The sequence below is a fragment of the Oncorhynchus gorbuscha genome, linkage group LG19, assembly GCF_021184085.1.
Source record: "Oncorhynchus gorbuscha isolate QuinsamMale2020 ecotype Even-year linkage group LG19, OgorEven_v1.0, whole genome shotgun sequence".
In the NCBI taxonomy this organism is placed as follows: domain Eukaryota; kingdom Metazoa; phylum Chordata; class Actinopteri; order Salmoniformes; family Salmonidae; genus Oncorhynchus; species Oncorhynchus gorbuscha.
The window spans coordinates 65,989,995-66,017,956 of record NC_060191.1 but is presented as its reverse complement, the minus strand read 5'-3'; the positions used below and the strand labels follow the sequence as shown (position 1 = coordinate 66,017,956).

General features: G+C 44.2%; 2 protein-coding genes across 2 annotated transcripts; one reads left to right on the top strand and one right to left on the bottom strand.

The window, feature by feature from the left end:
- Window positions 1-971: 971 nt before the first annotated feature.
- LOC124005568 (myb/SANT-like DNA-binding domain-containing protein 4) lies at window positions 972-8,175 on the bottom strand. Its single transcript, XM_046314958.1, has 4 exons — window positions 7,911-8,175; window positions 6,750-7,324; window positions 5,867-6,136; window positions 972-2,878 (listed from the first exon to the last, which is right to left on the bottom strand). The coding sequence occupies exons 2-4, from the start codon at window positions 7,086-7,088 to the stop codon at window positions 2,147-2,149; spliced, it is 1,341 nt and encodes a 446-aa protein (XP_046170914.1). The 5' UTR covers window positions 7,089-7,324; window positions 7,911-8,175; the 3' UTR covers window positions 972-2,146.
- aasdhppt (aminoadipate-semialdehyde dehydrogenase-phosphopantetheinyl transferase) lies at window positions 8,046-23,595 on the top strand. The gene is made up of 6 exons (XM_046314959.1): window positions 8,046-8,481; window positions 9,067-9,298; window positions 10,031-10,152; window positions 10,993-11,154; window positions 22,696-22,764; window positions 22,996-23,595. The coding sequence occupies exons 1-6, from the start codon at window positions 8,338-8,340 to the stop codon at window positions 23,158-23,160; spliced, it is 894 nt and encodes a 297-aa protein (XP_046170915.1). The 5' UTR covers window positions 8,046-8,337; the 3' UTR covers window positions 23,161-23,595.
- The last annotated feature ends 4,367 nt before the right edge of the window (window positions 23,596-27,962 follow it).

Below are 27,962 nucleotides of genomic sequence, written 5' to 3'. Positions count from 1 at the left end.
CAAATACTAATTGAGTGTATGTAAACTTCTGACCCACTGGGAATGTGATGAAAGAAATAAATAATTTTCTCCACTATTTTTCTTACATTTCACATTCTTAAAATAAAGTGGTGATCCAAACTGACCTAAAACAGGGATTTTTTTACTAGGATTAAATGTCAGGAATTAAGAAAAACTGAGTTTACATTTATTTTGGCTAAGGTCTATGTAAACTTCCGACTTCAACTGTATCTACAGTGTTTTTCGAAAGTATTCAAACCTCTTGACTTTGTCCACATTTCATTACGTTAAACCTTATTCTAATTTAATTAATTTTTTTCTCCCCATCAATCTACACACAATACTTCATAATGACAAAGCAATATCAGGTTTTTAGAATATTTAGAAAATGATAAAAAAATGAAATATCACATTTACATAAGTATTCTGACTCTACTCAGTACTTTGTTGAAGAACTTTTCAATTACAGCCTTGAGTATTCTTGGGTATGATGCTACAAGCTTGGCACACCTGTATTTGAGGAGTTTCTCCCATTCCTCTCTGCAGATTCTCATAAGTTCTGTCAGGATGGATGGGAATTTACCATAGATTGACGCCAAGTCGTAGAAACATCCCAAGGATGATCAATGGAAACAGAATGCGCCTGAGCTCAATCTCGAGTCTCAATGCAAAGGGTCTGAATACTTAAGTTGCAAACATTTCTAAAAACCTGTTTGCCCTTTGTCATTAGGGGGGTATTGATGAGGAAAAACATTTATTCCATCCATTTTATAATAAGACTAACGTAACAAAATGTGGAAAAGGGGAAGGGGGTCTGAAAACTTTCCAAATGCACTGTATACATCAGGTGATTTAAGTGTGAAAGTGTGTGTGTGTGTGTGTGTGTGTGTGTGTGTGTGTGTGCATGTGTGTGTGTGTGCGTGTGTGTGTGTGGGGGGGGTTACACCAGATGTATTAAAAAACAGGCAGAATAAAGTAAAAATACCCTATTTATGTATATCCTTTATTGTGAGTCAAGGCAATGCAGAAAACATCTCTTTTTTCTCTCCTTTTTAAATAGTTACTCAACTCTTTCCTTGGACGACGGGTGAACCAGCAGATATATTCAACTACAGGGCTACTATAGAACACCACACAAAACATTTCATCATAGTACCAAACCACACTCACTATCAAAATAAAACAATTATAAAAGACTTAGGTTTGGAAAAATAAAGACATCTGTAAGGCCTGATATGACACTGGTTGGGAAACAGTCTCACACAGAGCATTTTGTGCTTTGAGTTTACAGCTATTCTACATTATGTCCACTTCCTATGCAGTACATGGATGGTACTACTGAGCTACACACAACTTTACCAGGGACAAAACCATTTCTCCCAGTACACAACCACTCACTGTATACAAAACACATTGTACAGACAGATTATCTTTGTTAAAATGAACCGCTCCTCTGAATTGAAAGAATCCCTGTTAATGCAAGTCCACAAACATAACAGAATGATTGGATAATAATGTGATTGGATGAGGCTACTGAGGTTGAGTGGCAGTTTCAGTCTTGGTCCTGCCTCTACAGGAAATAAAACTGGATAAATATCCTCCGTCATCAACCTGGAGTTGGATGATGACACTCTGCTGATCTAAGGTCAGTTTGGTTGAGCTGTGCACCTCTTTTCAACCATTGTGGATCAGACTGAACTGTAACAAGCAATTGGAGCTGCCAGAAACAGACAGGAGAGGGAGGAGAGAGTCTCACTGGACCATGGAGGTGACTGCTCATATAGGCTCGTAGCTGGCCTGCCTGCTCTGAGATAACCCTCCCCTCGTTTGCTCTTCTTCCAGGCACTTCTCTCATAGATATGCTTTAATGCTCACCACATACGCTGCTTCTAAGGTTTACTATGTACATCACTCTCTCTCAATGACCTCGTACCCCTGCATATCGACTCGGTACCTGTACCACTTGTATATAGCCAAGTTGTCGTTACTCATTGTGTATCTATTATTACGTGTTTTCCTTTTCTTTCGCGTTGTGTTGGTGGGAAGGGCCCCTAAGCATTTCACTGTTTGTCTACACCTGTTGTTTACCAAGCATGTGACAAATACAATTTGATGCCATCCTTCCTCTCTCCTTCCTCCTGCTCCCTCAGCGACCCTGATCCTGGTGAAGCTGCATTCTCTCCTTCTCCACCTCTAGTCTCTCCCGCTCGATCTGCAGTCGTCCAGACTCAAACTTAAAGAACTGCAGCCTCTCTTTCTCTAACTGCAGTCGCTCCTTCTCCAGCCTCAGTCTCTCACCCTCCAGATCTATCATAGAAAGCCAGGGTTTATTCTCCTTTCTCTCATTCTGTCCATCCACAGCAGAGGAAGAGGTGGTGGTAGGGGTGGAGGAAGAGGGAGGGCTTTGCTGGGGGGGAGCTGTGGCCCGTTCTGATTGGTTCATGAGCAACACCTGAAGTCTCTCTTTCTCCAGCTGCAATCTCTCTTTCTCCAGCTGCAATCTCTCTTTCTCCAGCTGCAATCTCTCTTTCTCCACCTCCGACTGACTCAGTCTTTCCTTCTCCAGTAGGAGTCTCTCTCTCTCCACCGCTAGCCGCTCCGTTTCCACAGCCAGACGCTGCTTCTCCAAGGCAACCAGAAGTCCCGCACTCTCGTGATTGGCTAGTCCTAAGCCAGCAAAGCCCTGTCCACCCAGGCCGGTCGATGAGAGGTCCCGATTCATTGAGGCCGCCGCCCCCTTTGATGCGCTGAGCATTCCGAACTCATCAATGTGTGAAAATACTTCAGGGATACGTCCATCTCGCTCTCCCATGTCGGGTAGGAGGGAGGGGAAACAATCATCATCCTCTACCTCACCCTCACCACTATCACCCTCCAGCTGACAGAGACAGAGACAGAGACTCAGATCATTGATATACTGATTAATATCATACACACATCCTGACACGCACACTAGTGATTCACAGGTCAGTGGTTTGTAACCCATTCACCACCGCCAATCTATGTGAGAGTAGAAATCTGAGGCCCGCACCCGACCCCGACCCACAATATAGAAAATGTGCTGTACAGACGCAAAGATCCGCCGCTTATAACTGATGACATTTTAGTAGGCTATTTGTTATTCAAGAATACCCATACTAACATGCTGTATACAATTAGTTATTTTTTATACTGTAAACAAACTTTATCCTTTCAGTTGAGCGTACTAGCTCGTCGCTCATCTACCGGAAGTTGATGCTTGTTGCTACACAACCTCTTACTAGCTAGTTAGCATAACAAATTACTAGTTAGACATTTTACGACTTCGGGTGTGTTCTTAAATTCAATCTGGAGTGCGCTCGTAAATTCAGAGCGTGGTAAAATTGTCAGTTTGTAAATTCAGAGCGTATCGCTCTCGGAGCGCACACTGGACGCTCGGGCCAAGGAGTAGGGTTGATTTGAGCGTTCTGACCTTACAACGGCAGTCAAGCACCCAAGCTAATGTTGGCTAGCTACTTCCAAACACAAATGAGACCACTCTGACCATTTCTCGCCCTAGCAGATATGGTTAGGCAGTTTAAGTTATCCAGAGCGTTGGTGACTAACTGTGCTGCTGACAATTTAATTATGCTTTTTGCTGACACCGGCCATATTCAACGGGTATTGAGTGTTTGTAAATTCATTATTCTGCGCTCTGGTACACTCAGACGAGAGTGCTCTGAAATCGGAGTAGATAGTCAGAGCGAATTTACGAAAGCACCATAATGTCCACTGAGAACGCACTAAGACTATACCATAATCGGGTAGTTAGTTAGCCTATAGTTATTATACTGGCATATTTCATGTATAAGTAGCCAACTAACATATCGGTACATACTGCTGTAATGAAATGCTATGTGGTTCGTAAGGACAGCGTAGATAACAAATTGTCAGCCAACATAACGTCTAACGTAACTTATTTGAAAAGTTATTACTTTATTACATTCACTAATTATGACAAATGTTGAGCAAAGCAATACATCTGTATCCGCTCTCGTACTTCGGCTGCATATTTTCCATTATTTTCTTCCTTCTGACAACGATGTGAAGCCACGCCCATTTCCCGAATTGCATTATGGGCCCGAAAGTACAGAAATAGTGTCCCCTGTGTGTATACTTCATATTTTGGCGAATTTAGTACAACATCTGTGAACTTGGCATACTAACTATATCCATACGATGACCAATAATAATAATAACTATATACTCAATTCACGTCACAAAAACTCAGCAAAAAAAGAAACGTCCCCTTTTCAGGACCCTGTCCTTCAAAGATAATTCATAAACATCTAAATAACTTCACAGATCTTCATTGTAAAGGGTTTAAACCCCGTTTCCCATGCTTGTTCAATAAACAATTAATGAACATACACCTGTGGAACGGTCGGTAAGACACTAACAGCTTACAGACGGTAGGCAACTAAGGTCACAGTTATGAAAATGTAGGACACTGAAGAGGCCTTTGTACTGACTCTGGAAAAACACCAAAAGAAAGATGCCCAGGGTCCCTGCTTATCTGCGTGAACGTGCCGTAGGCATGCGGCATGAAGGCATGAGGACTGCAGATGTGGCCAGGGCAATACATTGCAATGTCCGTACCCTGAGAAGCCTAAGACCGCTCTACAGGAAGACAGGACGTACAGCTAATAGTCCTCACAGTAGCAGACCAAGTGTAACACCTCCCCAGGATTGGTACATCCGAACATCACACCTGCAGGACAGGTACAGGATGGCAACAACACCTGCCCAAGTTACGACAGGAACGCACAATCCCTCCTTCAGTGCTCAGACTCTCAGCCTATTGCAGAGAGAGGCTGGACTGAGGGCTTGTAGGCCTGTTGTGCTCACCAGACGTCACCGGCAACAACGCCGCCTAGGTATCATTGAAGGAATGAACATTACAGAGGCCTGTACTCTTTCAATTTGGAGGTGGAGGATCCGTCATGGTTTGGGGCGTGTGTGTCATCATCGGACTGAGCTTGTTTTCATTGCAGGCAATATCAACACTGGTGCGTTACAGGGAAGACATACTCCTCCCACATGTGGTACCCTTCCTGCAGGCTCATCTTGACATGACCCTCCAGCATGACAATGCCACCAGCCATAGTGCTCGCTCTGTGGTTGATTTCCTGCAAGACAGGAATGTCAGTGTTCTGCCATGGCCAGCGAAAAGCCCGGATCTCCATCTCAATCCCATTGAGCAGGTCTGGGACCTGTTGGTTTGGAACTTGTCCGGGAACTTGCAGGTGCCTTGGAAGAGTGGGGTAACATCTCACAGCAAGAACTGGCACAGTCCATGAGGAGATGCACTGCAGTACTTAATGCAGCTGGTGGCCACACCAGAAACTGACTGTTACTTTTAATTTTGACCCCCCCTTCCCCCTTTGTTCAGGGACACATTATTCCATTTATGTTAGTCACATGTCTGTGGAACTTGTTCAGTTTATGTCTCAGTTGTTGGATCTTGTTGTGTTCACACAAATATGCACACACATTAAGTTTGCTGAAAATAAACAGTTGACAGTGAGAGGACCTTTCTTTTTTTGCTGAGTTTAGTACAGTTAATATGAGTATTCAAACACAGCCCTTGTCTTTCTTGCCTCAGTGGATTGACTTTTTCTGCCCACATTCCCAAAATCATTTGGCAATTGGCGTGTATTTGGCATTCCACAGTTAGGAACTAAAGCTTAGGCTACGCACTAACACCAGATAAAAACATTTAAAAAAATGTACCCTATGGATATCGATTGCGCAACAATTCTACAATTATATATATATTTTTTAATGCATCATGTTCCCTTTATTCAACTCACAAATAAATAACGCACACAAACACATGGATCCTCACCCTGTATCCATTGGCCTCCTCCTCCAGCTTAACCTCCGTAGACATCGAGTGTCCACTGGGCTCTCCAAGATCCGCCAGGTCCTGCCAGTCGCACTGGGACTCCTTGGGAAAGCCAGAGAGGTCGAGCGACTGGTCCCCTGAACCCAGTGAGGCGTCGTGTTCAGGGGAGGACGGATCATACTCTGCCTTCAGCCCTGTGGAGAGAGACAGCTCAGCACGGAGCTGCTTTCTCTTCATTAACGACCGCCAGTCCAGGTAACGCCGCTTCACCTGGAACCACACACACAACCATTACAAACAGTGATGATGTCACAACTCAAAATGCTTCAGGAAGTTGAGGTAAAATCAGCACTGGGAAGTGGGTGCCCAAAGGAACTCCTTCTAGTGAATCGGGGTGAATTAAACTATTGAAATGCAGCCCTTATATTTAGGATACAAACTCTTTTCAGTGTTGTGTTTGAGGCCACCTGAAGTGAGGGCAAATAGAGAGAGCCACTACAAATTAGCACTAACCCAAACAAGTCTATAACAAATAAAATAAAAACTAAATATGTTCCAACTTAACCTGGTCTCCCGACAGAGAATATGATGAAAGTAGGAAGCCCAAGTTTCAATAGGCGATAAGATATGAATGTGTCATAAAAGGAGTGAGGATACGTGGGCTTGCGAAGCAGTTTTATGCGCTGACAATGGGAGCTGATTATTATGCCGTTTTTACACCACTTGTCTCTGGAAGAAATGATGAATCCTCATTGTCCAAGTCAAGACGGAGTGCAAATGTATCCGATACGAGACACTCAATGTGGTCTAGAGATCAGACTCGAGTGCCACAAAACTCTATATGAACATCATTTGTCACTATGGAAGCTCCCTCCACACACACCTCTGAAGCTGTGCGTAGTTCACCCTCTCCCAGTGCGTTGACGCCTCCTGCTACCTCCTCCCAGGCTCGTCTCTTCAACTCGTTGATGGCGGTGTTCTGCTGGCGGGAGAACAGCACGTCTCGTCGCTTGTGGATCTCCCGGATCAGCGTCTGCGTCTCACGAACGCTGTAGTTACTCTTCCTCTTCCTCTTCAGGTGTTTCATTTGCAGGAAATCCAGCCTGGCGGTCAGGAGAGGTGCACAGGCAGATGGCGAGAGAGAGAGATCAAGGAGGGATGGAGATAGGGATGGAGAGACAGTAGTCTTACAGAGGGACTCTGAAATGGAGAAGGACATCATTGGGCAGAAGCATAGAGAAGTGTGAAAGAGGGAGGGATGAAAGAGGGGGGAGATACAGAGAGAGGTGGAGAGAGCAGTCAGGCTGTAGATCGCTGGATGAAGGACTGCTGTTGAGAAGAATCCCACTGTCCTTCCTCAGGTGACACACTCCCTTAGTTCACTCAAAGGTCACACAAAATAGGTAAGTGCTACATCAGATGTGTTCTCAGGCAACCAGAGCAGGGTTCAGCTTCCTCCTGAAAGACGAAAACAGGAGCAGAGCAACCAGAGAATGATTAGTTGATTCAAACTAGTGGTAAACTTATCTTCAATAAAACTCAAAACGGGTCTGATCTTTATCTGTCACAGGACAAGTGAATGCTTTGACAGACACAAGACTGCATGCGTAAGAAGACTGCTGTGTATTTGACCTGCTGAGTATCGCGAAAGCAAAGCTTTGCTTGCAGGCAACCATAATTTCAAACCATGCCACAACCTTGGTTCTTTTTCATGTATTTGGGCCCACGATTGACGATGGGGGAAGAGATAGCTATCATATCTGTCTCTCTATTTTCCGAGGTGAGACGGGGATCAGGATAGGTTCCAGTTTGGAATATGTAAAAACTCAGTGCAGTGCTTTGCATTACGCTTTTTGTGAAACGCATCAGCTAGCTTGGTAATGTAGCATAATCGGCGGTGTTTGTGGAACCGATAGCTAGCTAGCACACCAGCACATTTGCACCGTAAAAACTCAAATCCCCACATATCCTTTTTATTGAGCCAACATGGTCACGCTCTCCCACGTAATGTAATACCATTTATGATCATCGTAAAATAACTCACCTTATCTATCGTAGAGAATAAATCAGATGCTCATCAACGCCAAAATCTGAATCGGAAAGACACCTTTTGGCGACGCACCATAAACATCCTTCCCATTGGTCCCTTCATTGCCACGCCTACTTTTGACATGTCACGTCCCACCAGTTTTTCCGGGTCCGCGGTCGTGTTGTTATAGCTAGCAAGTTGTCAAAGTGAAGCAAACACTCGTTCAGGAGGACACTTATCAAGTTCTCATGCGTTGCTAGCTAACTATGTTTTTTTAGGTTGCGGTATTTGTAGTGCTTAAAATACCGACACACTTACCTCACAGCTAACAGTTAGCTAAATCCACAAAAGCGGTCAGTGTTATCCAGCTGCATTACGAGAGGTAACGTTAGCTTAAAGCGGAACGTTGGTCTACCCGTTCTTAGCTCTGAAACTGGCCGTCATGGGAGGCGTTCGCTGGGCGTTCCGGTGTGGCTCGTGGACGCCGAGCCGGTCCGAGTGGCTGTTAGCGGCCCGGTGTGTGCAGCGCGAAGAGAAAGAACGAATCGGACAGTTCATGTTTGCCAAAGATGCCAAATCAGCTATGGTGCGTTGACTGTTATTCCGATAGAAAGTAATCACTGTTCCATGTCCTCTCTTGATTACCAAATAGCAATTTCCACGTTCTAGGTTTTTGTCACTTCACACCTGATTCTGCTAATTATCAGGCCTTGGTTAACCATGTCAGGCAAGGCAGAGACTGGGACACATAAGGCTCAATAGTACATTGAAAGTGGTGGGGAAACATCCGACTGGGAGGTGTGATCATTGTCAGGAGGAGATGGAGACAGTGGAACATGTTCTATTTCAGTGCCAGAAATATGGGAGAGAAATGGAGCGATTTGTTATTAGATTTGAGGAAGGAAAGATTAAATGAACTACTGGGGAAATCTCCTGGGGATCTAGTATTTAATTTGTTTCCTTAGGGAGATGAGAATTTTGGGTAGGATTTAGACCTTCCCCTGTCTCTGGTCCACACTCCAGTCCAGTTGGTGGCGGTAATGTACCTTAAAGTTGGTTGCCAACTGCCAAGCAATCCACAGAAGAAGATGATGACTCTTCAGAGTTACCTTTCACTGGAGAGAGGAGAGGCAGCACCCTTATTGACACTCCTTTTCCCCTGCTCTTCCAGGCTGGCAGGTTGTTGTTGAGGAGGTTGGTGTGTGACAGGATGGGTGTTCCCTGGTCTGACATCTGCTTGGAGCGTTCTCCCAGAGGAAAGCCCTACCTGGCCAACCCAGCCTGCTCCAGCCCTGAAACCATGGGCTGGAGTTTTAACATCTCTCACCAGGGTGACTACGCTGTGCTGGCTGCAGAGCAGGGGCTGCAGGTCGGGGTGGACGTAATGAAGACCACCATGCCAGGTGTGTGTGTCTGCACGATCTTTAGTGCTTTGATGTGTCAATTTGATTAAATAAGCAGCATTGAGAAGAGCTCACTCTGGCAGTAAACTGTCTTACGACATCCTGAACCCTTCTCTCTCTCTCTCCTGTTTTGTGTGAGAGAGAAGTAACCCTCCTCTCCAAGCCTCCAGGACGCTAATCTGCTAACCCAGTCCTGTCACTCACCCAGACCTTCTCCCAAATCCCTCTTTAAATGGGCCTAGATCTCGTTATACGTAGCCTCATTCCCTAAGGATGGCGATACCTTAAAGCACATACTTATCTTCCACATTTTCCCCCCCAGGGAGAATAGCTAGCTAGGCCCTTTATTAAACCTTATAGATGGGCTGTCATTCACCAATACCTAAATCCATTTTTACAAAGTTATCTAAAGAAAGTTTGCTGCAGTTCCTTTCTTTACCACATGATGCCACTGTTGTTTTTCATATTCCCTGAGAGTGATTTGGCAGTGCTCTATCACAGGGATCTCCTGCCGATTCCCATTCTGTCTATGTTTAAAGATTGTTAGAGGATAAAAAGTGATGATCCCAAACAAAGTAGGAGTGTGTTGCTTTTCTCTCCATTTTCAACCTCTTCTCCCTCAACTGTTTCCTTATTGTCAGAGCTCAAACCATTAGGTTTGTGTTTATTTTATTATTAAAAATATTTTCCCTGCACCCCCCCCCCTCTCTCTCCCTCCCCCTCTGTCTCCAGGTAGCACTTCTGTGCCAGAGTTTTTCCGTATCATGACGAGGCAGTTTACTGATTATGAGTGGAGTGTTATCCGCAGAGCAGGATCGGAATGGGAGCAACTGACCATGTTCTACAGACACTGGGTAACCATCACTCTCACATCCATGGTGACGCTTGGCACGCTTGACTTGTACACTGAGTCATACACATTACATGCACCCCCCCAATTAATTGAGCTGCTCAGTCGAGAAGTTGTCAGATTGAGAGAGCGGTACAAGGACATTAAGTACTGATATCATTGCCGTTGACTAATCTTAGTGCTTTCCCGTTGCTATAGTGACTTGCCTTGTAATTGTGTTACTGTGTCTTGCCCTCGTGTAACAAGGTTTGTTTGACTTCAGAGACACATCCACACACACCATGATCGTCACACACAGAACCTTGTGTCAATGCCTGGGACAGGGATAGTGTTCAACCTGATAAGTGATGATTTTCAATGCCTTATGGGTACACCAATGGTTGTTCGCCATTTAAAATGATTATTGTGTACAGGCAGTGCCTTCAGAAAGTATACACACACCTTGACTTATTACACATTTTGTGTTACAGCCTGAATTCAAAGTGGATTAAATAGTTTTTTCCCCCTCACACATCGACACAGTACCCCCCCCCCCATATACATAAGCACAACGCAACGTGGAGTGCCTGGACACAGCCCTTAGCCGTGGTATATTGGCAATATACCACAAACCCCTGAGGTGCCTTATTGCTATTCTAAACTGGTTACTTACGTAATTAGAGCAGTAAAAATGTTTTTTCATACCCGTGGTATACCATAGCTGTCAGCCAATCAGCATTCAGGGCTCAGACCACCCAGTTTCTAATCTCACTTGTACACAATAAGAGTACTTCAACTGTATTATTTTTACACTACTCTTCATCTGATATTTTCGGGGCTCTGGTTATCTTTCCTGTCCGTCAAGGCGTTGAAGGAAAGTTTCATCAAGGCGATTGGCACAGGGCTGGGCTTTAATCTACAGAGGGCGGAGTTTCACCTGTCACCTGAGCCAATTGCAGAGGGCAAGGTGTGTCGCCGGACCACAATGCACCTGGACGAGGAAGAAGAGGAGGTCTGGGCGTTCGAGGTGAGCAGGGTCCAGTGGAGTTGAAGGAGAAAGTAGCAGGAAAAGTAAAGAAAGTTCAAGAGTGTCCAACCCATCTCCCGCCTGTTTCTGTGTGTCCAACCCATCTCCCGCCTGTTTCTGTGTGTCCAGCCCATCTCCCGCCTGTTTCTGTGTGTCCAGCCCATCTCCCGTCTGTTTCTGTGTGTCCAGCCCATCTCCCGCCTGTTTCTGTGTGTCCAGCCCATCTCCCGCCTGTTTCTGTGTGTCCAGCCCATCTCCCGCCTGTTTCTGTGTGTCCAGCCCATCTCCCGCCTGTTTCTGTGTGTCCAGCCCATCTCCCGTCTGTTTCTGTGTGTCCAGCCCATCTCCCGCCTGTTTCTGTGTGTCCAGCCCATCTCCCGCCTGTTTCTGTGTGTCCAGCCCATCTCCCGCCTGTTTCTGTGTGTCCAGCCCATCTCCCGCCTGTTTCTGTGTGTCCAGCCCATCTCCCGCCTGTTTCTGTGTGTCCAGCCCATCTCCCGCCTGTTTCTGTGTGTCCAGCCCATCTCCCGCCTGTTTCTGTGTGTCCAGCCCATCTCCCGCCTGTTTCTGTGTGTCCAGCCCATCTCCCGCCTGTTTCTGTGTGTCCAGCCCATCTCCCGCCTGTTTCTGTGTGTCCAGCCCATCTCCCGCCTGTTTCTGTGTGTCCAGCCCATCTCCCGCCTGTTTCTGTGTGTCCAGCCCATCTCCCGCCTGTTTCTGTGTGTCCAGCCCATCTCCCGCCTGTTTCTGTGTGTCCAACACACTATCACAGATTGTTGCGGAATGGACACAATTTTCTTGTTGTGGCTAATGTTAGCTAGGTTAGGGGTTAAGGTTAGGTGTGAGGGTTAGGGTTAGCTAACGTACTAGCTAAATAGTTAAAAAGAAGTAGTTGCTAAAATGCTGAAGTTAGCCATCATTTGATTCAAATACGCAACGTTTGGGTTGCTTGAACTTCCGGTTATACGCTCACCCATCCACCCCGCTAGTTTAAATAACCTACTGCTTTCATCACTGATTGAACTGCACTGTGTACAAAATGGTGTGTTGAACATGAACATTTGTAAAATTGTGTCAAGAATTTTGCACAAGTGTATTTCACTGTAATTTGTGATAGTGGGTTGATGTATTACAGACACTCTAAGCAGCAGATGGTTTATAGTAAATCTTTTTGGCAGCAGCTCAAATGCCGTTCCAATTCCACTAACAGCAGCTACGCAGGGTCTCTTTAGCAGCTGTAGCTTACTCTATCCAATTTCATCAGTTAGCTTTAACGTTACCCACTAAAACTAATGCTACCCCGCTCCAATTTCATCAGTTAGCTTTAACGTTACCCACTAAAACTAATGCTACCCCGCTCCAATTTCATCAGTTAGCTTTAACGTTACCCACTAAAACTAATGCTACCCCGCTCCAATTTCATCAGTTAGCTTTAACGTTACCCACTAAAACTAATGCTACCCTGCTCCAATTTCATCAGTTAGCTTTAACGTTACCCACTAAAACTAATGCTACCCCGCTCCAATTTCATCAGTTAGCTTTAACGTTACCCACTAAAACTAATGCTACCCCGCTCCAATTTCATCAGTTTGCTTTAACGTTACCCACTAAAACTAATGCTACCCCGCTCCAATTTCATCAGTTAGCTTTAACGTTACCCACTAAAACTAATGCTACCCCGCTCCAATTTCATCAGTTAGCTTTAACGTTACCCACTAAAACTAATGCTACCCCGCTCCAATTTCATCAGTTTGCTTTAACGTTACCCACTAAAACTAATGCTACCCCGCTCCAATTTCATCAGTTAGCTTTAACGTTACCCACTAAAAACGAATGCTACCCCGCTCCAATTTCATCAGTTAGCTTTAACGTTACCCACTAAAACTAATGCTACCCCGCTCCAATTTCATCAGTTAGCTTTAACGTTACCCACTAAAAACGAATGCTACCCTGCGCTAATTTAATCAGTTAGCTTTAACGTTACCCACTAAAAACTAATGCTACCCTGCGCTAATTTCATCAGTTAGCTTTAACGTTACCCACTAAAAACGAATGCTACCCCGCTCCAATTTCATCAGTTAGCTTTAACGTTACCCACTAAAACTAATGCTACCCCGCTCCAATTTCATCAGTTAGCTTTAACGTTACCCACTAAAAACGAATGCTACCCTGCGCTAATTTAATCAGTTAGCTTTAACGTTACCCACTAAAAACTAATGCTACCCTGCGCTAATTTCATCAGTTAGCTTTAACGTTACCCACTAAATTAATGCTACCCTGCTCCAATTTCATCAGTTAGCTTTAGAGTTACCCACTAAAGCTATTGCTATACTTATTGCGTTTCAGAGCCACTAACGACAGATTAGCAAGGTCTTGTTAGCCATATGATGTATTAGCCGCTATCTCTATGATTGCTATTTTAGCATACGAACAAATGTGTACTCTGGCCCTCTCTCTGTCTCGGAGTCTTTGAATTCTCCAACAATGTATCCTTGAAAGAATTTGTAAAGTACTTTTCTAGGAAATACCGGGGACCTTTACCTAGGATGCTCTCAGTACCTCTCACACCAAGGCTTTAGAGTTGTAAAAAGTCACCTCTTTACTTAGTCTCCTTTCCTCATCTCCCTCCTTTCAGCCACACTAGTCTGAAAAAATACTGTATGTCAGGGGAAAGCAGTATTGTGGAAACCTATTGTGTGAGTTGGATCTCACCTATAAAGCTGAAAATAATGAATGGTCCATCATGGAATCCGTTCTGTCCTCTCTGGACTGGTTTGTCGGGCTAACGGTGTTTCTATTGTGACACTTCTGCCACCAGAGAATAGCAACATACCTACGGTATTGATCGCCAGCTTAGGGACAGTACAGCTATGCTGTAGATCTGCTGCAGAGATGTTTGTGTAAATGGGAAGGATGGACGGAGGCAGTGAGGGAGCTAGGGAGGACTAGGAGGACTATTTCGGGACTATTTCGGGAGCACCAGAGAGACCAGGTTTCAGTACTGGAACCAAGGTATTAAAATCCTCATGTTTGGACCTTTTGCTGTTGGTTGGGTTAAGTACGTACACACACACACACCTATTGCCTGAGTGAGCAAGAGAAGAGATCATGTTCTTGTCTCCTCCCTCGCTGCCATATTGATCAGAGTAACGAGAAACAATTAGGATGCTAGACTTCACATCTGATAAGGTCTGCAGAATGAATGTTTCTTCCAGATAGGCTGAAATCTCTGCAGAAACACTTGTCTCTCACACACACATTCATCATCACAGCACCACCTATTACCATACATACATACATACATACATACATACATGCATACATACATACATACATACATACATACATACATACATACATACATACATACATACATACATACATACATACATACATACATACATAGTATTTTCTAACATTGTATAATAATAGTGAAGACCTCAACTATGAAATAACACATGGAATCATGTAGTAAGCAAATCAAAATGTATTTGAAATTCTTCAAATTATTATCTACCAATTGCCTTGATGACTGCTTTGCACACTCTTGGCATCTTCTTAACCAGATAGTCACCTGGAATGCATTTCAATTAACAGGTGTGCCTTGTTAAAAGTTAATTTGTGGAAATTCTTTCCTTAATGCATTTGAGTCAATCATTTGTGTTGTGACTGGTATACAGAAGATAGCCCTATTTTGTAAAAGACCAAGTCCATATTATGGCAGGAACAGCTCAAATGAGCAAAGAGAAATGACAGTCCATCATTACTTTAAGACATGAAGATCAGTCAATATGGAAAACGTTGAAAAGTTTCAAGTGCAGTCGCAAAAACCATCAAGAGCTATGATGAAACTGGCTCTCATGAGGAACAGGAAAGGAAGACTCAGAATTTCCTCTGCTGCAGAGGATAAGTTCCTTACAGTGAACTGCACCTCAGATTGCAGCCCAAATAAATGCTTCACAGAGTTCAAGTTACGCACATCTCACCATCAACTGATCAGATGAGACTGTGTGAATCAGGCCTTCATTGTCGAATTGCTACAAAGAAACCACTACTAGAGGACACCAATAATAAGAAGAGACTTGCTTGGGCCAAGAAACACGAGCACTGGACATTAGACCGGTAGATATCTGTCCTTTGGTCTGATGAGTCCAAATTTGAGATTTTTGGTTCTAACCGCCGTATCTTTGTAAGACGCAGAGTAGGTGCCGGATGATCTCTGCATGTGTGGTTCCCACTGTGAAGCATGGAGGAAGAAGTGTGATGTTGTTGGGGTGCTTTGCTGGTGACACTGACAGTGCTTTTATTTAGAATTCAAGGCACACTTAACCAGCATGGCTGCAGCGATACATCATCCCATCTGGTTTGCGCTTAGTAGGACTATCATTTGTTTTTCAACAGGACAATGACCCAACACACCTCCAGGCTGTGTAAGGGCTATATGATCAAGAAGGAGAGTGATTGAGTGCTGCATCAGATGACCTGGCCTCTACAATCACCCGACCTTAACCAAATCGAGATGGTTTGGGATGAGTTGGACCGCAGAGTGAAGGAAAAGCAGCCAACAAATGCTCAGCAAATGTGGGAACTCCTTCAAGACTGGTGGAAAACCATTCCAGGTGAAGCTGGTGGAGAGAATGCCAACCGTTTGCAAAGCTGTCGTCAAGGCAAAGGATGGCTACTTTGAAGAATTTCAAATATAGAATATACACTGCTCAAAAAAATAAAGGGAACACAATGTAACTCCAAGTAAATCACACTTCTGTGAAATCAAACTGTCCACTAAGGAAGCAACACTGATTGACAATAAATTTCACATGCTGTTGTGCAAATGGAATAGACAACAGGTGGAAATTATAGGCAATTAGCAAGACACCCCCAATAAAGGAGTGGTTCTGCAGGTGGTGACCACAGACCACTTCTCAGTTCCTATGCTTCCTGGCTGATGTTTTGGTCACTTGAATGCTGGCGGTGCTTTCACTCTAGTGGTAGCATGAGACGGAGTCTACAACCCACACAAGTGGCTCAGGTAGTGCAGCTCATCCAGGATGGCACATCAATGCGAGCTGTGGCAAGAAGGCTTGCTGTGTCTGTCAGCGTAGTGTCAACAGCATGGAGGCGCTAACAGGAGACAGGCCAGTACATCAGGAGACGTGGAGGAGGCCGTAGGAGGGCAACAACCCAGCAGCAGAACCGCTACCTCCGCCTTTGGGAAAGGAGGAACAGGAGGAGCACTGCCAGAGCCCTGCAAAAGGACCTCCTGCAGGCCACAAATGTGCATGTGTCTCCTCAAACGGTCAGAAACAGACTCCGTGAGGGTGGTATGAGGGCCCGACGTCCACAGGTGGGGGTTGTGCTTACAGCCCAACACAATGCAGGACGTTTGGCATTTGCCAGAGAACACAAAGATTGGCAAATTCGCCACTGGCGCCCGGTGCTCTTCACAGATTAAAGCAGGTTCACACTGAGCACGTGACGTGACAGAGTCTGTAGATACCGTGGAGAACATTCTGCTGCCTGCAACATCCTCCAGCATGACCGGTTTGGCGGTGGGTCAGTCATGGTGTGGGGTGGCATTTCTTTGGGGGGGCCGCAAAGCCCTCCATGTGCTCGCCAGAGGTAGCCTGACTGCCATTAGGTACCGAGATGAGATCCTCAGACCCCTTGTGAGACCATATGCTGGTGCGGTTGGCTCTGGGTTCCTCCTAATGCAAGACAATGCTAGACCTCATGTGGCTGGAGTGTGTCAGCAGTTCCTGCAAGAGGAAGGCATTGATGCTATGGACTGGCCCGCCCATTCCCCAGACCTGAATCCAATTGACCACATCTGGGACATCATGTCTCGCTCCATCCACCAACGCCACGTTGCACCACAGACTGTCCAGGAGTTGGCGGATGCTTTAGTCCAGGTCTGGGAGGAGTTCCCCCAGGAGACCATCCTCCACCTCATCAGGAGCATGTCCAGACGTTGTAGGGAGGTCATACAGGCACGGAGGCCACACACACTACTGAGCCTCATTTTGACTTGTTTTAAGGACATTACATCAGCCTATAGTGTGGTTTTCCACTTTTAATTTTGAGTGTGACTCCAAATCCAGACCTCCATGGGTTGATAAATTTGATTTCCATTGATAATTTTTGTGTGATTTTGTTGTCAGCACATTCAACTATGTAAAGAAAAAAGTATTTAATAAGAATATTTAATTCATTCAGAACTAGGATGTGTTATTTTAGTTCCCTTTTTTTTGAGCAGTGTATTTTATATTTTGATTACGACATGATTTCATGTGTTGTTTCATAGTTTTGATGTCTTCATTTATATTCTACAATGTAGTAAAAATAAAGAAGTCATTGAATGAGTAGGTGTGTCAACTTTTGACTGGTATTGTTTGAATGTATGTGTACACACACACACACACTCAATTAACATACAGATGAGGCAAGCAGCATGGAGGCCTCTGAGCACTGCATATTGATTGGCTCGCTTAATGAGATGGCAACCAAGGTCTTTCCACTTCCTGGTGACCCTGTGTAATGTCACAACCCCAATGTGTTATAATGAGGTCATGACATTTGGTAGTGAGGGAATTAAAAAGAGGACTCACATACACAGAAACACACAGGGTTCTTTACAACTCATACAGCTGCCCACTGCACTGAGGCTAGGGAACACGGTCACCACCGACAAATCCATGATTATCGAAAACTTCAACAAGCATTTCTCAACGGCTGGCCATGCCTTCCGCCTGGCTATTCCTACCTCGGCCAACAGCTCCGGCCCCCCTGCAGCTCCTCGCCCAAGCCACCTCTCCCAAGCAGATGTTCTGAAAGAGCTGCAAAACCTGGACCCGTATAAATCAGCTGGGCTTGACAAACTGGACCCTCTATATCTGAAACTATCTGCCGCCATTGTCGCAACCCCTATTGCCAGCCTGTTCAACCTCTCTTTCATATCGTCTGAGATCCCCAAGGATTGGAAAGCTGCCGCAGTCATCCCCCTCTTCAAAGGGGGAGACACCCTGGACCCAAACTGTTACAGACCTATATCCATTCTGCCCTGCCTATATCCATTCTGCCCTGCCTATCTAAGGTCTTCGAAAGCCAAGTCAACAAACAAGTCACTGACCATCTCGAATCCCACCATACCTTCTCCGCTATGCAATCTGGTTTCCGAGCCGGTCACGGGTGCACCTCAGCCACACTCAAGGTACTAAACGACATCATAACCGCCATCGATAAAAGACAGTACTGTGCAGCCGTCTTCATCGACCTTGCCAAGGCTTTCGACCATATTCTTATCGGCAGACTCAGTAGCCTCGGTTTTTCGGATGACTGCCTTGCCTGGTTCACCAATTACTTTGCAGACAGAGTTCAGTGTGTCAAATCGGAGGGCATGTTGTCCGGTCCTCTGACAATCTCTATGGGGGTGCCACAGGGTTCAATTCTCGGGCAGACTCTTTTTCTCTGTATATATCAATGATGTTGCTCTTGGCGATTCCCTGATCCACCTCTACGCAGACGACACCATTCTGTACACTTTCGGCCTGTCATTGGACACTGTGCTATCTAACCTCCAATCGAGCTTCAATGCCATACAACACTCCTTCCGTGGCCTCCAACTGCTCTTAAACGCTAGTAAAACCAAATGCATGCTTTTCAACCGATCGCTGCCTGCACCCGCTTGCCCGACTAGCATCACCACACTGGATGGTTCCGACCTTGAATATGTGGACACCTATAAGTACCTAGGTGTCTGGCTAGACTGCAAACTCTCCTTCCAGACCGATATCAAACATCTCCAATCGAAACTCAAATCAAGAGTCGGCTTTCTATTCCGCAACAAAGCCTCCTTCACTCACGCTGCCAAGCTTACCCTAGTAAAACTGACTATCCTACCGATCCTCGACTTCGGCGATGTCATCTACAAAATTGCTTCCAACACTCTTCTCAGCAAACTGGATGCAGTTTATCACAGTGCCATCCGTTTTGTCACTAAAGCACCTTATACTACCCACCACTGCGACTTGTATGCTCTAGTCGGCTGGCCCTCGCTACATATTCGTCGCCAGACCCACTGGCTCCAGGTCATCTACAAGGCCATGCTAGGCAAAGCTCCGCCTTATCTCAGCTCACTGGTCACGATGGCAACACCCATCCGTAGCACGCGCTCCAGCAGGTGTATCTCACTGATCATCCCTAAAGCCAACACCTCATTCGGCTGCCTTTCGTTCCAGTACTCTGCTGCCTGTGACTGGAACGAATTGCAAAAATCGCTGAAGTTGGAGACTTTTATCTCCCTCACCAACTTCAAACATCAGCTATCTGAGCAGCTAACCGATCGCTGCAGCTGTACATAATCTATTGGTAAATAGCCCACCCATTTTCACCTACCTCATCCCCACAGTTTTTATTTATTTACTTTTCTGCTCTTTTGCACACCAATATCTCTACCTGTACATGATCATCTGATCATTTATCACTCCAGTGTTAATCTGCAATATTGTAATTATTCGCCTACCTCCTCATGCCTTTTGCACACATTGTATATAGACTCCCCTTTTTTTCTCTACTGTGTTATTGACTTGTTAATTGTTTACTCCATGTGTAACTTTGTGTTGTCTGTTCACACTGCTATGCTTTGTCTTGGCCAGGTCGCAGTTGCAAATGAGAACCTGTTCTCAACTAGCCTACCTGGTTAAATAAAGGTGTTCTCAACTAGCCTACCTGGTTAAATAAATGTGTTCTCAACTAGCCTACCTGGTTAAATAAAGGTGTTCTCAACTAGCCTACCTGGTTAAATAAAGGTGTTCTCAACTAGTCTACCTGGTTAAATAAAGGTGTTCTCAACTAGCCTACCTGGTTAAATAAAGGTGTTCTCAACTAGCCTACCTGGTTAAATAAAGGTGTTCTCAACTAGCCTACCTGGTTAAACAAAGGTGTTCTCAACTAGCCTACCTGGTTAAATAAAGGTGTTCTCAACTAGCCTACCTGGTTAAATAAAGGTGTTCTCAACTAGCCTACCTGGTTAAATAAAGGTGTTCTCAACTAGCCTACCTGGTTAAATAAAGGTGTTCTCAACTAGCCTACCTGGTTAAATAAAGGTGTTCTCAACTAGCCTACCTGGTTAAATAAAGGTGTTCTCAACTAGCCAACCTGGTTAAATAAAGGTGTTCTCAACTAGCCTACCTGGTTAAATAACGGTGTTCTCAACTAGCCTACCTGGTTAAATAAAGGTGAAATAAAAAAATAAAAAATAAATACATGTACAGTCGTGGCCAAAAGTTTTGAGAATGACACAAATATTAGTTTTCACAAAGCTGCATCAGTGTCTAGATATTTTTTGTTAGATGTTACTATGGATACTGAAGTATAATTACAAACATGTCATAAGTGTCAAAGGCTTTTATTGACAATTACATGAAGTAGATTAAAAGAGTCAATATTTGCAGTGTTGACCATTCTTTTTCAAGACCTCTGCGATCTGCCCTGGCATGCTTCTGGGCCACATCCTGACTGATGGCAGCCCATTCTTGCATCAATGCTTGGAGTTTGTCAGAATTTGTGGGTTTTTGTTTGTCCACCCACCTCTTGCGGATTGACCACAAGTTCTCAATGGGATTAAGGTCTGGGGAGTTTCTTGGCCAAGGACCCAAAATATTGATGTTTTGTTCCCAGAGCCACTTAGTTATCACTTTTGCCTTGGGCAAGGTGCTCCATCATGCTGCAGAAGGCATTGGTCGTCACCAAACTGTTCTTGGATGGTTGGGAGAAGTTGCTCTCTGAGGATGTGTTGGTACCATTCTTGATTCATAACTTTGTTCTTAGGAAAAATTGTGAGTAAGCCCACTCCCTTGCCTGAGAAGCAACCCCACACATGAATGGTCTCAGGATGCTTTACTGTTGGCATGACACAGGACTGATGGTAGCGCTCACCTTGTCTTCTCCTGACAAGCTTTTTCCCGGATGCCCCAAACAATGGGAAAGGGGATTCATCAGAGATAATGACTTTACCCCACTCCTCAGCAGTCCAATTCCGGTACCTTTTGCAGAATATCAGTCTGTCCCTGATGTTTTTCCTGGATAGAAGTGGCTTCTTTGCTGCCCTTCTTGTCACCAGGCCATCCTCCAAAAGTCTTCGCCTCACTTTGCGTGCAGATGCACTCACACCTGCCTGCTGCCATTCCTGAGCAAGCTCTGTACTGGTGGTGCCACGATCCCGCAGCTGAATCAACTTTAGGAGACTGTCCTGGCGCTTGCTGGACTTTCTTGGGCGCCTTGAAGCCTTCACAACAATTGAACTGCTCTCCTTGAAGTTCTTGATGATCCGATAAATGGTTGATTTTAGGTGCAATCTTACTGGCAGCAATATCCTTTCCTGTGAAGCCCGTTTTGAGCAAAGCAATGATGACGGCACGTGTTTCCGTGCAGGTAACCATGGTTGACAGAGGAAGAACAATGATTCCAAGCACCACCCTCCTTTTGAAGCTTCCAGTCTGTTATTCGAACTCAATCAGCTGGACAGAGTGATCTCCAGCCTTGTCCTCGTCAACACTCACACCTGTGTCAACAAGAGAATCACTGACATGATGTCAGCTGGTCCTTTTGTGGCAGGGCTGAAATGCAGTGGAATAGTTTTTTGGGGAATCAGTTCATTTGCATGTTTTCACTAACTTCTTTGTAGTATAGCAAACAGATGTTGCAGAGAGTCATCCTTCCATAAAGAACATGAGATATAGATGGGGGATCTTAATTTGATCCAGTTTGCTCCTGCAAGAAAATTATCCTGCAGCAACAGGAAAGGTGGATTATGATTATTAATGGACATTTTTCGAAAGGGAAAATTTAAAGTCTAAAATGTCAAAGTGCAAATTAAAAACTTCAGAAGGCTTTTTAAACCCCAAATGGAACTACGTGTTTTTAAATGTCCTGCAGGGAAGTTCTCACGCTACAGGGTGATTCAATGTTAGATCCTACATCTGTAACCTCCCTCACTATAAAAAGTAAAGGAGTGAGGCTATTTTCTCCTTTCAATCTCCTCTCCCCTCTGTCTCCCCGGGGTGAGGCGTCCATTACTCCTGGAAAGCCAGGCAGTGAGATGGAGATTGCTTGTCTGGGATGTACACAACTCCCCCGAATGGGCCTATGATTAGGGCCAACTGTGTGGAATGAAAGAGAGAGAGAGAGGGGAACCGGGATGATGAACAGCCAGTATTAGGACACTGATGTGTTAGAACAGGGAGAGGAGAGGTGTGTGTGTGTGTGTGTGTGTGTGTGTGTGTGTGTGTGTGTGTGTGTGTGTGTGTGTGTGTGTGTGTGTGTGTGTGTGTGTGTGTGTGTGTGTGTGTGTGTGTGTGTGTGTGTGTGTGTGTGTGTGTGTGTGTGTGTGTGTGGCCTGCTGCATGCGTGATCCTTTCCGTAAACGAGAGCTATTTGTCACCTTAACCACTCGTATAAGTCAACCCCTATGACCTCATTCTGTTTGTATGTTGTGTGTATTTCATGTAAACGTGTGTTTCTTTAACTGCTCCTGTCCACCTTCAGGAGACTGTATTGGGTAAGGACCACCATGTTGCTGTGGCACTGGGACCCGGCCATACAGTCAGATCTGTGGTGAGTCGTGTGTGTGTGTGTGTGTGTGTGTGTGTGTGTGTGTGTGTGTGTGTGTGTGTGTGTGTGTGTGTGTGTGTGTGTGTGTGTGTGTGTGTGTGTGTGTGTGTGTGTGTGTGTGTGTGTGTGTGTGTGTGTGTGTGTGTGTGGAGGGAATGTAAGTGAGCCTGTGTGTGTGTTTTTTTCCCCCAGCACAATGTAGTAGATTTCTAACCTCTCCTTCTTTTTCCTCAGCCTCCCCCTGCCCTCACCGATCCTCCCCCCTCCTTCACCTTCCTCTCCTTCAGTGACCTCATCAGCATGGCCACACCCCTCTTTGAAGAAGACTCCGCCTACTGGGAGAACTTCCAGAAAAAGGCTGAAGCCCCAGAAAGACAGAGACTCATAGCTACAGTATGAGGTAGACAGGTTAGGTTAGGACTGTGGGTAGAATAATCTGATCCTACATCTGTGGTTAGTGGCGACGTGTACCTGTGAGATGGAGTGGTCAAAGGACAGACAGGTGATGTCACTCCTGTTGATCTCCATGCAGGACCGTACAGGAACAGTCGGTGAACAGCAGGGTTGGTGTGACTGAGGCATCTGGAGGAGCTGGCCACTCTAACAACAAATTGAAATAGCATTGAAATAATGTTGGTCCTCAGACCCACCTAGAGTCAATGTGTTAATCAAATGCCAGTGATGGAAAGGGTTCCATGACTGCAAATTGCTCTTTTTGGGGGGTATTGATTCTGTAGGTTGCAATCACCTGAATTGATTGTGGTCATCTGTCATTACTACAGTGTTGTTGACCAACCTCCCTGTAATGTGATTAAAGGTTTGTATGGCTTCTTATCATAGGCTTTGCTGACATTTCATATTCATTTATGTTCATTTTAGTGACCATGTATGACTCAGTTGGTTGAGAATGGTGCTTTCACCGCCAGGGTTGTGGGTTCGATTCCCGGGGCCACCTATATGTGAAGTTGCTTTGGATAAAACGTCTGCTGAATGGCATGTAATACTGTACAAAAAATATACAGTACCACTCAATTTTGGACACACCTACTCATGTGTGGGTTTTTCTTTGTTTTTAATATTTTCTACATTGTAGAATAATAATAAAGACATCAACACTATGAAATAACACATGGAATCATGTAGTAACCAAAAAGTGTTAAACAAATCCAAATATATATATATATATATAAGTAGCCACCCTTTGCCTCTGACAGCTTTGAATGCCCTTGGCATTCTCTCAACCAGCTTTATGTCCACTGGCTTTGAGCATGTGTGATGTGTACTCTTTATAGCTCTCTCACTTCTCTTCCCTGTTATCCCTCTTTTTCCCATCATGCCTCACCCTCTATCTCTCTCCCTTACTCTCTCTTCATCTGGCTGTGCGTCTATTTTGGTCAGAAACATTTAGTGGGCCAATAGGAGCTTGTGTTTGAAAGACAGCAGGGCTTTTAACAGAGCAGGCGTACTTTAATTTCAAGTTAAGGGGCTTTATTGGCATGGGAAACTTATGTTTACATTGCCAAATCAAGTGAACTAGATAATAAACAAAAGATAAATAAACTATACAAATTAACAGTAAACATTACACTCATAAAAGTTCAAAAAGAATAAAGACATTTCAAATGTCATTATGTGCAAATAGGGAAAGTACAAACAGGGAAAAGTAAACATCAAAATGGGTTGTATTTACAATTGCGTTTGTTCTTCACTGGTTGCTGTTTTCTTATGGCGACAGGTCACACATTTCTCTCTCTCAAATCAAATTGTATTTGTCACATGTGCCAAATACAATAGGTGTAGATGTTACAGTGAAATGCAACAATGCAGTTTTAAGAAAAATACCACAAAAAAGAAATAAAAGTAACAAATAATTAAAGAGCAGCAGTAAAATAACAATAGCGAGGCTATATACAGGGGGTACCGGTTAGTCGATGTAATTGTGGTAATATGTACATGAAGGTAGAGCTATCAAAGTGACTATGCATGGATAATAACAGAGAGTAGCAGTAGCATAAAAGAGTGACTATGCATGGATAATAACAGAGAGTAGCAGTAGCATAAAAGAGTGACTATGCATGGATAATAACAGAGAGTAGCAGTAGCATAAAAGAGTGACTATGCATGGATAATAACATAGAGTAGCAGTAGCATAAAAGAGTGACTATGCATGGATAATAACAGAGAGTAGCAGTAGCATAAAAGAGTGACTATGCATGGATAATAACAGAGAGTAGCAGTAGCATAAAAGAGTGACTATGCATGGATAATAACAGAGAGTAGCAGTAGCATAAAAGAGTGACTATGCATGGATAATAACAGAGAGTAGCAGTAGCATAAAAGAGTGACTATGCATGGATAATAACAGAGAGTAGCAGTAGCATAAAAGAGTGACTATGCATGGATAATAACAGAGAGTAGCAGTAGCATAAAAGAGTGACTATGCATGGATAATAACAGAGAGTAGCAGTAGCATAAAAGAGTGACTATGCATGGATAATAACAGAGAGTAGCAGTAGCATAAAAGAGTGACTATGCATGGATAATAACAGAGAGTAGCAGTAGCATAAAAGAGTGACTATGCATGGATAATAACAGAGAGTAGCAGTAGCATAAAAGAGTGGGAGCAATGCAAATAGTCTGCGTAGCCATTTGATTATAATGTATGATCAGGTGTCTTAAGGCTTGGTGGTAGAAGCTGTTTAGAAGCCTCTTGGACCTAGACTTGGCCCTCCGGTACCGCTTGCCGTGCGGTGGCAGAGAGAACAGTCTATGACTAGGGTGGCTGGAGTCTTTGACCATTTTTGGGCCTTCCTCTGATACCGCCTGGTATATATGTTCTGGATGGCAGGAAGCTTGCCCCAGTGATGTAGTGAGCCGTGTGCACTAGCCTCTGTCGTGCCTTGTGGTCGGAGGCCGAGCAGTTGCAATACCAGGCAGTGATGCAACCTGTCAGCATACTCTCGATGGTGCAGCTGTAGAACCTTTTGAGGATCGGAAGGCCCTAAAAATGGTCTCTGCCTCTCTCTGTCAATTCAAAGGGCTTTATTGACATGGAAAACATATGTTTGCCAAAGGAAGTGAAATAGAAAATAAACAAAAGTGAAAAACATTTTTTTTAAACTAACAGTAAACATTACACTCACAAAAGTTCCAAAGGAATAGAGACATTTCAAATGTAATATTATGGCAATTAACAGTGTTTATAACGATGTGCAAATAGTTAAGCAAAAATAAATAAACAAATAAATATGGGTTGTAATTTACAATGGTGTTTGTTCTTCACTGGTTGGCCTTTTCTTGAGGCAACAAGTCACACATCTAGCTGCTGTGATGGCATACTGTGGTATTTCACCAAAATTGGATTTGTTTTTGAATTCTTTGTGTATCTGTGTACTCTGAGGGAAATATATGTCTCTAATATGGTCATACATTGGGCAGGAGGTTAGGAAGGGCAGCTCAGTTTCCACCTCATTTTATGGGCAGTGTGCACATAGCCTGTCTTCTCTTGAGAGCCAGGTCTGCCTACGGTGACCTTTCTCAATAGCAAGGCTATGCTCAGAGAGTCTGTACATAGTCAAAGCTTTCCTTAAGTTTGGGTCAGTCACAGTGGTCAGGTATTCTACCACTGTGTACTCTCTGTTTAGGGCCAAATAGCATTCTAGTTTGCTCAGTTTTTTTTGTTAATTCTTTCAAATGTGTCAAGTAGTTTTCTTTTTGTTTTCTCATGATTTAGTTGGGTCTAATTGTGTTGCTGTCCTGGGGCTCTGTGGGGTGTGTTTCTGCATGTGAACAGAGCCCCAGGACCAGCTTGCTTAGGGGACTCTTCTCCAGGTTCCCTAAGCAAGCTTACAGATGGCTGTATAATTTTTATAATTAGCGGGTATCTGCCTAATTCTGCTCCTTATCAGTCCTTGATTCCAAATATTGGGGAAGATGCCAGAGCTAAAGATAATGTTAAAGAGTTTAAGTATAGCCAATTGGAATTTGTGGTCTGTATATTTTAGAATTTAACATCAACATTTAGCATCAACCCCACTGGCCTTTTTGGGTTGGAGGGTTTGTCTGCAGTTCATTCAATGTCATTGGAGAATCCAGTGGGTTCTGGAAGTCTTTAATTGTTGATTCTAAGATTTGTATTTGATCATGTATATGTTTTTCCTATTTGTTTTCGTTATAGAGCCAAAAATATTGGAGAAGTGGTTTATCCATAAATCTCTGTTTTGGATAGATAAAATCTCTGTTTTGGATAGAGTGCTTTCCAATTTTCCCAGAAGTGTTTAGAGTCTATGGATTCTTCAATTACATTGATCTGATTTCTGACATGCTGTTCCTTCTTTTTCCGTAGTGTATTTCTGTATTGTTTTAGTGATTCACCATAGTGAAGGCATAGGCTCAGGTTTTCTGGGTCTCTATATTTTTGGTTGGACAGGTTTCTCAATGTCTTAGGTTTTTGCATTCTTCATCAAACCATTTGTAATTGTTGTTAATTTTTTTTAGGTTTTCTGTTTGAAATGTTTTGATTTGAAAGGGAAGCTGAGAGGTCAAATATACTGTTTGGGTTTTCTAAGTTTACACCCTCACTATTACAGTGAAACCTTTTGTCCAGGAAGTTTTCTAGAAGGGATTGCATTTGTTGTTGCCTAATTGTTTTTTGGTAGGTCTTCTACACTACTTTCCTTCCATCTATAGCATTTCTTAATGTTACTCAGTTCCTTTGGCTTTGATGCCTCATGATTGAGTATTGCTCTGTTCAGGTGGACTTTAATTTTGCTGTGGTCTGATAGGGGTGTCAGTGGGCTGACTGTGAACGCTCTGAGAGACTCAACTGGGTTGAGGTCAGTGATAAAGTAGTCTACAGTACTACTGCCAAGGAATGAGCTGTAGGTGTACCTACTGTAATTGTCCCCGCAAAGCCTACAATTGACTATGTACAGACCCACCGTGCGACAGAGTGGCAGGAGTTGTGACCTGTTTTTGTTGGTAGTTTTGTCATAGTTGTGTCTAGGGGGAGGGAATGCCGTCATCTCCATGTAGGTGTTTGTCCCCCTGTGTGCTAAGAGTGTCAGGTTATTGTCCAGTTCTGACATTTAGGTCGTCACAGACTAGTACATGTCTCTGGGCCAGGAAAGGGTTGATCTCCCCCTCTAGGATGGAGAAGCTGTCATTGTTAAAGTATGGGGATCCTACTGGGGGGATATAGG